Raw genomic sequence first — 14503 nt, forward strand, 5'->3', positions numbered from 1 at the left:
TACTGGAGAAGCAAATTGACGTTAGATATTAAAGGGATAGTTCACCCAAAAATAAACTTCTCTCATCATTTATTCACACTCATGCTATCCCAGATATATATGACTTTTTTCTTCTGCAGAACACAAACAAAGATTTTTAGAAAAATGTCTCAGCTCTGTAGGTCCATATAATGCAAGTGAATGGTGGCCAGAACTTTGAAGGTCCAAAAATTACAACCTGCATCACCAGTGCTGCCTTGAGAAGGACTGTCCGTTGAAGACCTGGAGCCATCTTCTACGGGTCCCTGGGTCACCCCCTGCGCAGAGGGGCCAGGCTGGGCTTGATCTGCCTTTGGCTCGCCCTGGAGCCCCTCATGCTGCTGCACTGGAGGTTTGTGACCAGCTGTGGGACGTGCTCTTGAGGAGGTGGCACACAGGCTGGCCAACTGTGGCTGTTGGGGAAAAAACAAAAAGGCCAATTTTGGGTGAATTATTCTTTTAAGTACAGTGGACACAGGTCTATTGCATCTTGGCCAATCAGATTAGTTATTCAGTATGCTTCACAAGTTCGTGAAAAATCATGTTGAAAACCTGCGTTAAGCATGCTGATTGCAACTGTAATTTTAAACATGCAGGCAGGCAACATGTAATGAAAGGGAATCTAATTTATTTCAGCCCATCTAGGAGGAGTTTATGAGCACAATTATTTCTTTTGAGATACCGTAACCATGCTAGCTCTTATTATTCCCTTGGGTTTAATGGCAATTTGGTTCATGAAAAATGCATGCCTGCTGAGTAGCTAATAAGGACCATTAAAGTTATTATTATGCACATTAAGGGGAAATCAAGGACTCTTGTTATGCCGTAGATAATCTCTAATATTTCTCACTACCTTTTATAATATCAATTCCATGACCAATTAGCTTTAGCGCTCATGCTATTGATACCTTCTCTCCGTTCACAGAGCCTGACATTGGACGTTATATCATGACCATCAAGGGTTTTGTTGTTGTCAGAACAAACTGAACCCTTTGTGATGAATGCAATTGGCTGGATGTTTGATATGCCTCTTGACAGGGTGTCGACCATGCAGAAGTATCACTGAACTCATTGAATGCGAAACACAATGTTGAGAAATTGGTACAGTAAGTACTAGATGTGCCATTATTGCCTGTATTGCTGGTTTGTTTAGAAATGCAAGTACACAAACAGACCGTGAGAAACATAATGTGGTCTGTTAGGAAAGCAAATGTGAAGATGCATCTATAAGTTTCCCCGGAAGAGCAACTTTAAATAGAGCGCAACAGTGAGCGGAGGAGTGATCTTAAACCTCTATAAACCTTATCAGCCTGGCTCATGAAAATGAATTAGATGATGTAAAGTTGGTTTAGTAGTCTTAACTGATTTACTAAAAGGCAGGTAAGTGGATGCTAGCCATAGTAGGTGCCGTTCACTACCGTTGGGGAAGCTACTTTGAAACTGTAGCTTACTAAGCTCCAACACAGCCCTTTATACAGGACGCATTTTGTAAATACAGGACACAAAATAGAACACAGTCAGTCTGCTCTATTTTTTCTTTCTTTATTTATTCTTGTCCATATAAAAATGCATTTGACAGTGAATTTTGACTGTTGGAACGCATCTCGCTGTTTTTTCAGTGTCTCGTGCCATGAACCCAACCAACCCACTCAAAGTTAAATCAAAGCATTACAAGCTATGATTCAATTACAAAAAGTCAATGAAAATGGTAAAAAGTCCAATGGTAGTATGAACTTATTTTGTTTCATGATGGGATAAACTACTTCTTACATGATGTACTGCAAATTATGTCATTGAATCCAAAATGACGAAACAATATTGAACTATTGATTTTATATTCACAATTTTATTTATTTTGTTTCTAAGAACAATATATTTGAAGTTTATTGCAAAATTTACAGGTAATGTATCGTGTTTTACCATACGATAAGACGCTTTCGAGCCAATAGCATATGTATTGTCATATACATAAATAAATACACAAATGGTAGTGTGATTAAACCAAGCAATGCAACGTTGAGATCTGCGAAACAGTCTCCTCCCCGGAGAGACGGCACTGAGCACTCACAGGAAAACAGAGCAACTAGTCTACATAGGCGATTTGAGAGCTCGAAGACCAATGACAAAATGCAAGTAGATTGTATTGTTACAGCTTGTCGAATTTGCCAAACAACCATGTCCCGGTGCTACAGTACATCAAACATGTCGTTTTATGTACGCCAACATCAAATAAGTGGATTTGTGAGGCCGAAACTGAGGCAGCAAGTTGCAATTAACAGCAGCCTCTCCCGGCCCACACAAAGCGTGATCACATGCACAGCAAGACGCTCATAACAATCAAAAACCAGCTTTTTCAAAAAATGACATCGTAAGAAACCCGCGATTACATGAGACTTATAATTCTCTGCTTTTGATGTCAAATGTAAACAACTATGAGCACAACACTAACGCACATTGGATAAGCCGGTAAGAACGTGCAAAAAAATTACACGTGCCGTTCGTTTTTTGCTCAAACCGCTAAATAATATTGGATTATGTACATATTTTTTCCACTAGCTAACATTCAAAGGGTTTTTTTTTTCCACCTTTAGCTTGCTCAATGGGGATCTTAAGACTTTAAGGCATCATTTTCAACAAAGCTGCTTTGACATGATGTGTATTGTGAAAAGTGCCATGTAAATAAAAATAACTTGACAGTAGACAAACAAAAAAAATCATTTTTGTCATAACAATTGTTGCCAATGTCAGACACTGTTGTGTCATTCAAGTTTTAAAATGCATTATGTCGAGTCCTTGAATAAGTATAAGCAGAAAAAAAATGTGGGCGCTGTTTTAAAAAGATTATAATTGTATCGTATTGTGAGGCGATATCACGATTTGTTTATCCTTACATGCCTAATTCAAATATATATTTAGTTTAGTCATTTGAGAGTGTTGGGAAACCAACATCATTATATCATCTGCAATGTTTTAAAGGAGTGGGCAGATGCTTCTAAGCTTATATGCAGTGATTTTCATTTCTATGGTTAAAAAAAATTATAATAATCTTATTGGTAAATCTCTGGTTACAGACGTTAAAAACAAAAATAAAAAAAAGGCAAATGTATTATTAATGATCACTTATAAACCTTAAAAGACAGACTTACTGTGAGCTCAGTGGTTTTAATCGAGTACACGCTTTTGTTGAAGCCATCAGTCAGTGTTATATCAACTTTCAATTAGTTTAATAGATTAATTTCTGGTAAAGAACTACATTATCCATGATACAGCAGAGAATGATCCACCAATCAGAGAACTGCAGCAAACAAACTGCAGCAGAAGAGCTCTGCAGCGACCGCCCACTTCCTGTGAAGGATGCAATTGAGTCGGTCTCCCTACACTCTTAAACTACTTATGTACTTGTATTTATTTGAATATTTTGCAATATACATAGAATATTATTATTTCTATACTTAAAATCAACTACTTTAAATCAGTAGTTTTACATTTTTCCATCGTTTTTAATTCAGTTATGTTAATCACAACGCTCATTCCTTTGTTTTGTGTCTGATTTTGCTTCTAATCGAAGTTTGTCGTTATGTTGAGATTCACATCGCAGCTGGTTGTTTTGGTTCATGGCTTAGTAATCTTCTATGAAGTACTTAATGAAATCAAAAAGGAAAAATTTAATGGGAAAAATACTTTCGAAACCAAGACAGCTGAAAGGGATGGTGGGCGCTGTTGCGCTCTATTTAATATGATTTAATGGCTTTTAAAGAAGAATATACCATCTCTTAACAAACTTGAGCTCATGGTAGGTCTGTCTTTAAAAGGTTTATACATTTTCGTTAAATATAATTTCTCTATGGAGAAAATGATGGGTTTGTACTTATGTAACCCTCTATAAAAAGTGTATTTAGCTCAATTGACATGCATGAGATGAGCACAGCCATCATTATCAGTCACAGAGGAAGCACACATTCTCTTGTGGTCTTGATGGAATTTTAATTTGTCTCTGGGTCAGGAATATTTTTGCAGCCCCCCTTGTTTTAGCCCTGTTCAAACCCTGGCATGCCTTTTTGAGACAGGTAGATGTAAACCTTGTTTCTCCCTCTAGACTTCCTAAAGTGAATTTGGATCATATTGGTCACGTATCACAAAATGTCATCTAATGGGTCCACCTAAAACGTCCTTTTTGTGAATAATTCCTTTACTTAAATGTCTGGGGAAATATAATTTGCCTTCCGCCGGCTGTGTGAACTCTATTTGTGTGGATGTGGCGTTAAGATTGAATTACAGCCACAATGTGAAGATTCAGATCACATCATTTCATCGCAGAGCTCAGAAATGAGTCCAAATAACCCCTCTGCACAAACAGCTGAATCCATGGAGCTTTCTAGGGCTTTTCATTTCACAGCAGATACTCTGGATGAACAGACATCATGGTAAAGATTGCCTGCAGCCTCTTCTAACACCCTGTCCACACCAGACACAAGCGGAGTGGTGCCACAAAAGAAAATCACTCCCATTATAATCAATGATGCTGTCTTCAATGGATGTTGTGCCAACAGTAAACGGATGCCCCTTTCTATTTTGCACTGCACGCACTGGCGCTATTCCCGCCAGCAACACATATAAACATTGTAGAACATTCGCTTTGACACGTCTAGTGTGGACAGACTCAAGGTGTTGCAATGTGACATTGCTCACGTCCAGTGTAGACAAGGTGTAAGGAAAACAAAAACTTCCGAAATAGACGTCTTCTGCTTTGTGTCAAATCACATTTGCATGAAGGATATTGGATATTTCTTTTCTAATAATTGAGAATGTAAGAGAATGTTTTCTAATAATTTCCATGTTAAAATGTTTATTGCATACTCATGAAATGTATTATAAGTTATCATTTAAACCGGAGTAAGTTTTTATGTAAAATAAATAAAACTAATTTGAATCATTCATATTTAAAAAAAAAAATTTAAACAATATTTTATTTCATTTGTAATTAATAATATTAACATTAATATATTTTGTATTAATATTAAATATTGAAGAAATATTAATGTTAAAGTGAAAGTTCACTCATCATTTACTCACCCTCATGCCATCCCAGATGTGTATGACTTTCTTCACAAACAAAGATTTTTAGAAGAATATTTCAGCTCTGTAGGTCCATACAATGCAAGTGAATGGTGACCAGACCTTTGAAGCTCAAAAGATCACATAAAGGCAGCATAAAAGTAATCCATATGACTCCAGTGGTTAAATATAGTACAGGTGAAACTCGAAAAATTAGAATATCGGGCAAAAGTTCATTAATTTCAGTAATTCAACTTAAAAGGTGAAACTAATATATTATATAGACTCATTACAAGCAAAGTAAGATATTTCAAGCCTTTATTTGATATAATTTTGATGATTATGGCTTACAGCTTATGAAAACCCCAAATTCAGAATCTCAGAAAATTAGAATATTGTGAAAAGGTTCAGTATTGTAGGCTCAAAGTCTCACACTCTAATCAGCTAAACACCTGCAAAGGGTTCCTGAGCCTTTAAATGGTCTCTCAGTCTGGTTCAGTTGAATTCACAATCATGGGGAAGACTGCTGACCTGACAGTTGTGCAGAAAACCATCATTGACACCCTCCACAAGGAGGGAAAGCCTCAAAAGGTAATTGCAAAAGAAGCTGGATGTTCTCAAAGTGCTGTATCAAAGCACATTAATAGAAAGTTAAGTGGAAGGGAAAAGTGTGCAAGAAAAAGGTGCACAAGCAGCAGGGATGACCGTAGCCTGGAGAGGATTGTCAGGAAAAGGCCATTCAAATGTGTGGGGAGCTTCACAAGGAGTGGACTGAGGCTGGAGTTACTGCATCAAGAGCCACCACACACAGACGGGTCCTGGACATGGCCTTCAAATGTCAAACGTCTTACCTGGGCTAAAGAAAAAAGAACTGGTCTGTTGCTCAGTGGTCCAAAGTCCTCTTTTCTGATGAGAGCAAATTTTGCATCTCATTTGGAAACCAAGGTCCCAGAGTCTGGAGGAAGAATGGAGAGGCACACAATCCAAGATGCTTGAAGTCCAGGGTGAAGTTTCCACAGTCTGTGTTGGTTTGGGGAGCCATGTCATCGGCTGGTGTTGGTCCACTGTGCTTTATTAAGTCCAGAGTCAACGCAGCCGTCTACCGGGACATTTTAGAGCACTTCATGCTTCCTTCAGCAGACAAGCTTTATGGAGATGCTGACTTCATTTTCCAGCAGGACTTGGCACCTGCCCACACTGCCAAAAGTACCAAAACCTGGTTCAATGACCATGGTATTACTGTGCTTGATTGGCCAGCAAACTCGCCTGACCTGAACCCCATAGAGAATCTATGGGGCATTGCCAAGAGAAAGATGAGAGACATGAGACCAAACAATGCAGAAGAGCTGAAGGCCACTATTGAAGCATCTTGGTCTTCCATAACACCTCAGCAGTGCCACAGGCTGATAGCATCCATGCCACGCCGCATTGAGGCAGTAATTAATGCAAAAGGGGCCCAAACCAAGTACTGAGTACATATGCATGATTATACTTTTCAGAGGGCCGACATTTCTGTATTTAAAATCCTTTTTTTATTGATTTCATGTAATATTCTAATTTTCTGAGATTCTGAATTTGGGGTTTTCATAAGCTGTAAGCCATAATCATCAAAATTATATCAAATAAAGGCTTGAAATATCTTACTTTGCTTGTAATGAGTCTATATAATATATTAGTTTCACCTTTTAAGTTAAATTACTGAAATTAATGAACTTTTGCACGATATTCTAATTTTTCGAGTTTCACCTGTATATGTCTTCTGAAACAATGCAATCACTTTGTGTGAGAAAGTGTTTTTTTACTATAAATCTCCACTTTCAGAATGTGAAAGTGAAAGTGGAGATTTATAGTAAAAAAAGGACTTAAATATTTCCACATCAATTATATCGCTTCTGCAGATATGGATTTAACAACTGGAGTCACTTTTATGCTGCCTTTATTTGATTTTTGGAGCTTGAAATGTCTAGTCACCATTCACTTGCATTGTATAGACCTACAGAGCTGAATTACTCTTCTAAAAATCTTTGTTTTTGTTCTGCAGAAGAAAGAAAGTCATACATATCTGGGATGGCATGAGGGTGAGTAAATGATGAGTGAACTTTCATCCATTTAAATTAAATGATATTTTACATCAGGTTTTATACAAACTTCTGAAGTCCATGCCAGTTGTTGCATTCAGTTAGAAAAGAATGCAAACTAGAAGACTTTTCACATTCTTTTCCTGTATGATGTAGGAATACAATTGCAAATCTTTATGGTTTAGGATTCACCAACCTGGTAGTCTTTTTTCCACTGTGCTCCATGATCAGGATGTGTCTGACCAATCAGCTCCTGCACTTTTGCTCTTCTAAGTGGGTTTTTCCCCACCGCAGAGATGGGGTCACTAGGGGTGTAGACCTTCTTGGTAGGGTTATAATCAACAATTTGATTGGTGCTATAAGCACGTCTTCTCTGGGAGGTGCTTGCCTCATTTCCTGTACAAAAAAAAACACCATCATTAAAATGATAGTGGCTCTGTTCAGAATGGAATGGTACCATTAAAACCATTCAACATCAAACCATTTTGTCTCTAATAGAGCTGTACCACACCTATAGTATCTTGCTCCGTGGCAATAGGACTGCTTTCAGACACAGTCTCCTGGCAACCGTCAAACAGCGAGGTGACCTGATTGTCTCTGTGAAGCCCCTGACTGTCAGAGGAGACCTTCCCAGCTTCCTCCTCTTGAGAGTGGTAGAATACAGAACTGGCCGACTCATTGGAGCGCATCATGCTGTATCGTCTTCGTTTATCCTGTTACAGCAAGAAGATAAAATTAGGAAATTGTCAGCTTTTTGTACCCTTTTTAAATCTATATTGTTTCTGACAAAACATATATTTTCCTAGATTTAATTAATATTACTTTAAAATAGATTTGATTATAATGGTGCTTAATAGGTATGAACTGATACAAAATGTGTGCCAATACCAATAGTTTGGTGATAATGCTTTTTATATGCTACCTTGTTTCAAATCACTAATAATTAATTACATTAAATACAATTATTTGTGGTAAAAGTTATAACGGTAGTTTCACCTTCAAATTCTAGCAGTGCAAATCTTACAAATGGCTTTTAGCAGCATATACGTCTGTTTTGTTGATACATTGGTGCATATCTAGTGCTTATAATTCTTTATAATTCCAGGATAATATAAGTCCAGTTATAGCATGTTATTGTGCACAATTTTAAAGTACTCACTGATTTAGGATTGGAGTGATATCTAGAGGTATCACAGACCACACTGTATCCAATCAGATGGTCACCAGGGAACAGACAGGTCGCCCCCACTGGAGAGAGCAAGATCTCTTTTGTCTCTGGATACAGCCACTCAATAGAGATATCAGTCAATACTGATGTCATGGACTTCTTCAGGGACTTAATCATCTGTCAGTCCAAAGACAGAAATAACCACCAGGTCAAACATTATCTTCTACATTTAATCAAGGGAACTCAGTCTATATACAGTGGAGTCCAAAAGTCTGCAACTTCTGAAATGTATAATCTAACGTAAACCTGAAGGTTTTAGGATTTCGAAACATTAAACCAAATAAACATGACATGAAATGCAGAAGAAAGATTCTGCAATATTTATAGGTCTCTAATCAAATAACCACATTTGTGACATTGACTCGAAAGTCCTTAGTAAGAAAAAAAGGTCAGATTTCCTTGTTTCCATTGAAGCGCACAATTTTACTTAACATTTCACTCTAAACGTTATGCTGATAATATAATTTGTAAAGTAAAGAAAATGTAAAACAGAACTAGTGGTCTCATACTTTTGGACCCCACTGTATTCCATTAAATATACCAAATAAATAAAATACATGTATTATAGTATTAGAAACAGGAAGAAATGAAACACGTTGGAGAGAAGAAACACACATTAAATGTGCTGTCAAGCTTTGTTCATTATCCTAATTCATGTTCGGGACAAAACATATTGTTAATTGCTAATACAATTGGACACCCTGCAATTTTCATCTGTGCTGTAATTGCTTCGTGGTGACATTTAAAATAACAGGGCTGTTGTGGTGGAGAACAAACATGTCAGAAGAAATGAGAACCTTGGTTTGCAATCTTTCCCCTTCTGCCAGGAACTCAGCTGTGCCTCTGGAAACAGCGGACAGTCCTAAAACCAGCCTTGTGCATGCACGCGGACCGATGCCAAACGCATAACACCTGCCATGATACACAGCACACGGAAACACAACCGGTGCAGTGAGTGTATGAAAAGATAACATGAAAAGACCATCAAATTAAGACAAGGGTTTGAAGAAACTGTATCTCTGCCAGATAATATCGGTTCAATTGAAGATTCACCAAAGTGTATTGCTTTATAAATTCTATGAATTGGCAAGCGGAGTGCTATCAGAAAGCCAGAAAGGAAATTATTTTTATTTTTATTTATTTTTCTTATTTCAACAGGGGGCATAAAAACCTTCTTCAGCTAAAACAAACTCTTGCTCTAAGCCTGCTGTCTACAAAAGCAGCTGCATTCTAAGGGGCCGTTCACACTGAATAACTTTTTCCCCTGTCTGCACTGTTTTTTGTTTTGTTTTTCAATGTAAACAACAGTTTGACTTTTTAAAGTTGCTGTGTCAAGCTAAAAATTACTTTTGAAAATGTCTCGAGACCTGCATTCTGTTCTATTTATTGCACTGTGTCCACGTTTTTTTTTTAGCACAAGAACGTTTTCAGCAATCCTAAGGCAGCTTCCTAACTACTATATAACTGAATCTAAGTTACTGATTTAAAACACATAGGCTTCATCTCTGCATGCCACACAAATAGCGCTACTCACGTAAAGTGCATATGGGACTCGACTTGCGAATATTTCAATACAGTTTCACGGTAGCCTGTTGCTAAGCTAATGATATGATACTCTAATCATGTATAAAAATACAAAGCACACACAAATATTGAGTAAAACAGTGAATTTTTTAATTACATTGTACTATTTTCATCAAAAGCTATGTTTTTGTACTTTTCATAATCAGTGTTTCACTTATCCGCTATCTTGGATTGACTTTTGTTAACGGAGTTTGTTTCAAAGTGAGCTGGGATTGTCTTGTAATTTGGCCAAACGAGGTATCTTCAACTCAAAACATACCTATGTAATACATAAATGTAAAGCTAACAACACAACACTCAAACTTGAATACATACCACTCTCAATATAAGCAAGCAGATTTAAATACAGTTTGAAGTTAGCATGTTGCTAAGCTAACAACACAATATTCAAACATAAAAAATACATGCCACTCTCTATATAAGCAAGCTGATTTAAATACAGATTGAAGTTAGCATGTTGCTAAGCTAACAACACAATATTCAAACATAAAAAATACATGCCACTCTCTATATAAGCAAGCTGATTTAAATACAGATTGAAGTTAGCATGTTGCTAAGCTAACAACACAATATTCAAACATAAAAAATACATGCCACTCTCTATATAAGCAAGCAGATTTAAATACAGTTTGAAGTTAGCATGTTGCTAAGCTAACAACACAATATTCAAACATAAAAAATACATGCCACTCTCTATATAAGCAAGCTGATTTAAATACAGATTGAAGTTAGCATGTTGCTAAGCTAACAACACAATATTCAAACATAAAAAATACATGCCACTCTCTATATAAGCAAGCTGATTTAAATACAGTTTGAAGTTAGCAGGTTGCTAAGCTGACAATACAATACTCAAACATTAAAAAATATATACCACAAATAAATATAGAGTAAAATATCCAATTTCTAATTGGGTTGAGCTATATTTTAACTTTTTCAGTCAGAGATTCTCTGACCCAAGCAAATAAACAGTAAAAAGTTATCAGCAAAATTATCAGCAATAATTCCGCTATCGACATGATCATATTTTCACTTTTCCAGTTATCGGCTAATAATATATCATCTGCTGATGTTTCGTGCACAAAAAATATGCTCTACGAATGTACATAAATGTAAACTATTCTAGATAAACAAGTTCACACATTTTGAAATGTGTCAGAATGCAGCTCAGCATTGCCACAAGGGGTACTACAGCGGGCATGAGCAAAAACTTCTTCTAGGGTAACCTTTTTCTTTCAGGTCAACTACTGTCATTGCAGAGCAACAGTTCTTTCTGAATCTTGTCCTTGAATACTGAGGATTGTCACTGTTAAAATTTCAAAAATGCTTGTTATTTACAATAAGACAGCTTGCAATGCATACTTACAACAAGTATGTTTTTGATAGCATAACGTTGTAAATAACCTTTTCTTTGCACCCCTATGATGTATTAAAATGTTGTCTTACTAGGTTTTGGAACAGAGCGTACAGTATGTCTTAACCCACAGAATCCTTTATCAGCAAAAACATCAGGTTTACTCCATTAAAATTGCTCAAACTTACTCTCTGCTTCACTGAAGTTTTTAAAAGCCAGTGGAGCTAATAAACAGTATCTCAGTGTCAGCATAAGTAATTAAAGACAGTGACCTTCAAAGTGAGCAACATGTGTCTCACCACTCCACTGAAGATACAGTGCTATTTGCTCATTGTGCTGACAGGGAACACATCTGTCAGTGGTGCATTTTCTAAGTCTGAACAGAAGTATTGACGGTTGTCTGATAAATTTACTGCAAATTATTCTTCCCTCGCAAGCAAAGAAAAGCCTAGTCGTGTCCATACAGCTGCTATATTCTCAACCCCTTTTTCTATGCTGCTAAGGGCAAGGGGTGTTGAAGTCGATAAATTATACTTTAGCATCATTTTCAAGCCATCCTCTTTGTGTCTGACCTCCACTTGTGTCTTTTGTGTTGAAGGAATGGCTGTTAAAACCTAAATTTTTTCTGTTCTTTTGAAGGACGGCTATTGCAGCTTCTTCTCTAGAGGATGAGTAAGAAAAGAACTGCTTCTCTAAGGTGAACATTTAGGCAGGTAATAAATTGACTGGAGGTAAAAGATGGAAAGCTCTCGGAGGCAACAGAGCCTGGGAACAAAGACGCTGAATACCGGCGGCGTTAAAGCTAGTGTTATCTAAAAGGATTAAACAGAGAGACATCAATTTTCTCGCTCTCCCATCTGTGACGATCTGATTGCATAGTTGAGGAGCTTTGTGTCCTTCAACTAATGATATTAAATGTAAAAGGCTCTTAATATTAAATAGATTTTTTAAAAATAGAAAAGGTCTGGCAGTTTCTCCACTGGCTTCCAAATTCAGACTCATTAGCGAGAGCTGCATGACCTTCGTTGCTCAAGTCAAGTCCTGTAAAAAGCAAAATGTTCAGACTAATACATGGTGTCAAGATTGCAAACCCATTTTAATGCACAGAAGAATCAAATTTGATAGATACAAACAATTTTTTGACAGTACCATGCAAAAATAATCATAAAACCAGAGACAGTTTACTGACCTTGTGAATCGGGCGTGGCTACGGAGCAACTCGATAACCTTCCCGGTGTTGCTGACGGCTCCGTCCGTTAAGAGGAAGAGCAAGCGAGGATGGCCTCTCTGCATGGGCTGCCGTAGGACCCAGTTAAGTGGAGCCAGTAAGTTTGTACCACCCATGTCAGCCCGGATCTTCTTCACGTGTTCGCAAGCCAAAGCTAAAGTTTCCTGTGCCATAAATGAGATTTGTTTGTGGTTAACTGTGTTACTTTTTGTTAGTTAAAATTCAATTTCTTTTTCAGTATTTTGTCTTGTTTTATAGGTAAAAATAGTTAAACATCATTAAAAGAAGAAAAAAATAATTGAAAAAGCATTTTCAAAGAAATCTAAGACCATTTGGTGAGTTTTATGCTAAATACTAGAAAAAACTATTTAAAAGATCAACTTGTTTTCCCTTTGAATCAAGTTTTTTTTTTTCTTACCTCACTGGTTGAGTTATTTTGTTATAATATATTTTATTGATTTTTTATATTTTTTTTGTCCAGTAAAAACATCCAAACATCCTTAAAACAACTTCTGTAGATCATATAAGATGACGTTAGTTAGCATGTTAGTCTAAGTCACCATTCACTTTCTTTGTGTTTTTTCTTTCCATACAATTGAAATAAATGGTGAGTAAAGGCTGTTATTCTACATAACATCACCTTTAGTTTTCCATGGAAGTCATATGCATTTGGAACAACATGAGGATGAGTAAATCATGATGGAATTTTCTTTTTTGAGTGAACTGTCCCTTTAATTCAAAATATATTTTCTGAAACTATTCTTTAATTCTTTAATATCATTTAACATTTTAATATCCATTTCATTAACTTGAAATGCTTCTAAAGTTTTAAGGATGTTTAGATATTTTTTACTGGAAAACTAGACAAAAATACTGATTACAGGTGCACACAGTAAGTTTTCGAATATCTCTTCTTGGACTTGAGACACTCAAACCTAAGGGCATGGATGCAGCATCATTAAAACACAATAGTTTTTAGTAACTGCCATCATAGAAATTCACTAATATGCAGTCTGCCAGGGTTAATTTAATCCCTGGGTGAAAGTGTCCAATAACAGGGCGGTTAGTGAGATTAAGCGAGTAGTATTTGGCTGGTCATGTGATTCTTACATGGTAGCCCCCATGAGGGGACCCTCTCCATGTTTTCATTTTTCCATGATTTTATACATATGTCTTAAAATTGGAATTAATTTCTATAGAAGTAATGCTTTTTAAATTAGGATAAAATTACTGAGTGCTCCTTTAACCAGTTTTCTTGTACAAAACACATTTTATAAATTATTGTGGAGTGGAACATGGTCGTGTGTCTGTCATTGGGGAGAGAGGAAGCGGTAAGGGCCATCACCTGGTGATTTCTGATGCTTAACACCTGTGTCTCATTACAGTGACGATGGAGACGGGCTTGAAAAGGCAGCCGAGAACACCAGAGACACAGAGAGAGACAGTCCAGTAACGTTGTGTGTGTGTGTGTGTGTGTGTGTGTGTGTGTGTGTGTGTGTGTGTGTGTGTGTGTGTGTGTGTGTGTGTGTGTGTGTGTGTGTGTGTGTGTGTGTGTGTGTGTGTGTGTGTGTGTCTATTGAAAAGCTTACCTTTGATATCTGTGAAGCTGAAGAGTTAATGCTGTGCTTGTTAAGCTGAAAAGCCCAAAGACTGTGTTGTGAAACTGAGAGACCATTAAAACTTGACTTACCTGGACTGCTACTGTGCTTCCAGCTCCCTTCCTTCTTGCTGGAACCTTTACACTGGTGCCGAAACCCAGGATTATGAAGACTGGTTGCTATGGACACCTCACCGCTGGATGAAGTCATCCGTGCCCTGGCCAGCATCCAAGAGACCCACCACCAAGCCCTCCTCATGCAAGATCGGCATCTTCAGGAGCTCCTCCAAGCCGAGGATCAGCAGGCCTTGCATAGCTGGTTAGCTCAGGCGGTTCCTCCACAGGGGCCCCTGAAGCAGCG

The 14503-nt window shown here is 37.2% G+C and overlaps 1 protein-coding gene across 1 annotated transcript in view; it reads right to left on the minus strand.

Moving 5' to 3' along the window:
- LOC127619240 (von Willebrand factor A domain-containing protein 5B1-like) overlaps window positions 1–14503 on the minus strand; it is a 59959-nt gene that overhangs the window by 13478 nt on the left and 31978 nt on the right. Inside the window, 6 exon segments of the mRNA XM_052092072.1 lie at window positions 218–431; window positions 7348–7547; window positions 7663–7864; window positions 8311–8496; window positions 9177–9291; window positions 12507–12709. Of these exon segments, the coding sequence (XP_051948032.1) occupies window positions 218–431; window positions 7348–7547; window positions 7663–7864; window positions 8311–8496; window positions 9177–9291; window positions 12507–12709 (1120 nt within the window).

Source organism: Xyrauchen texanus, chromosome 25, assembly GCF_025860055.1.
Source record: "Xyrauchen texanus isolate HMW12.3.18 chromosome 25, RBS_HiC_50CHRs, whole genome shotgun sequence".
Taxonomy (NCBI): Eukaryota; Metazoa; Chordata; class Actinopteri; order Cypriniformes; family Catostomidae; genus Xyrauchen; species Xyrauchen texanus.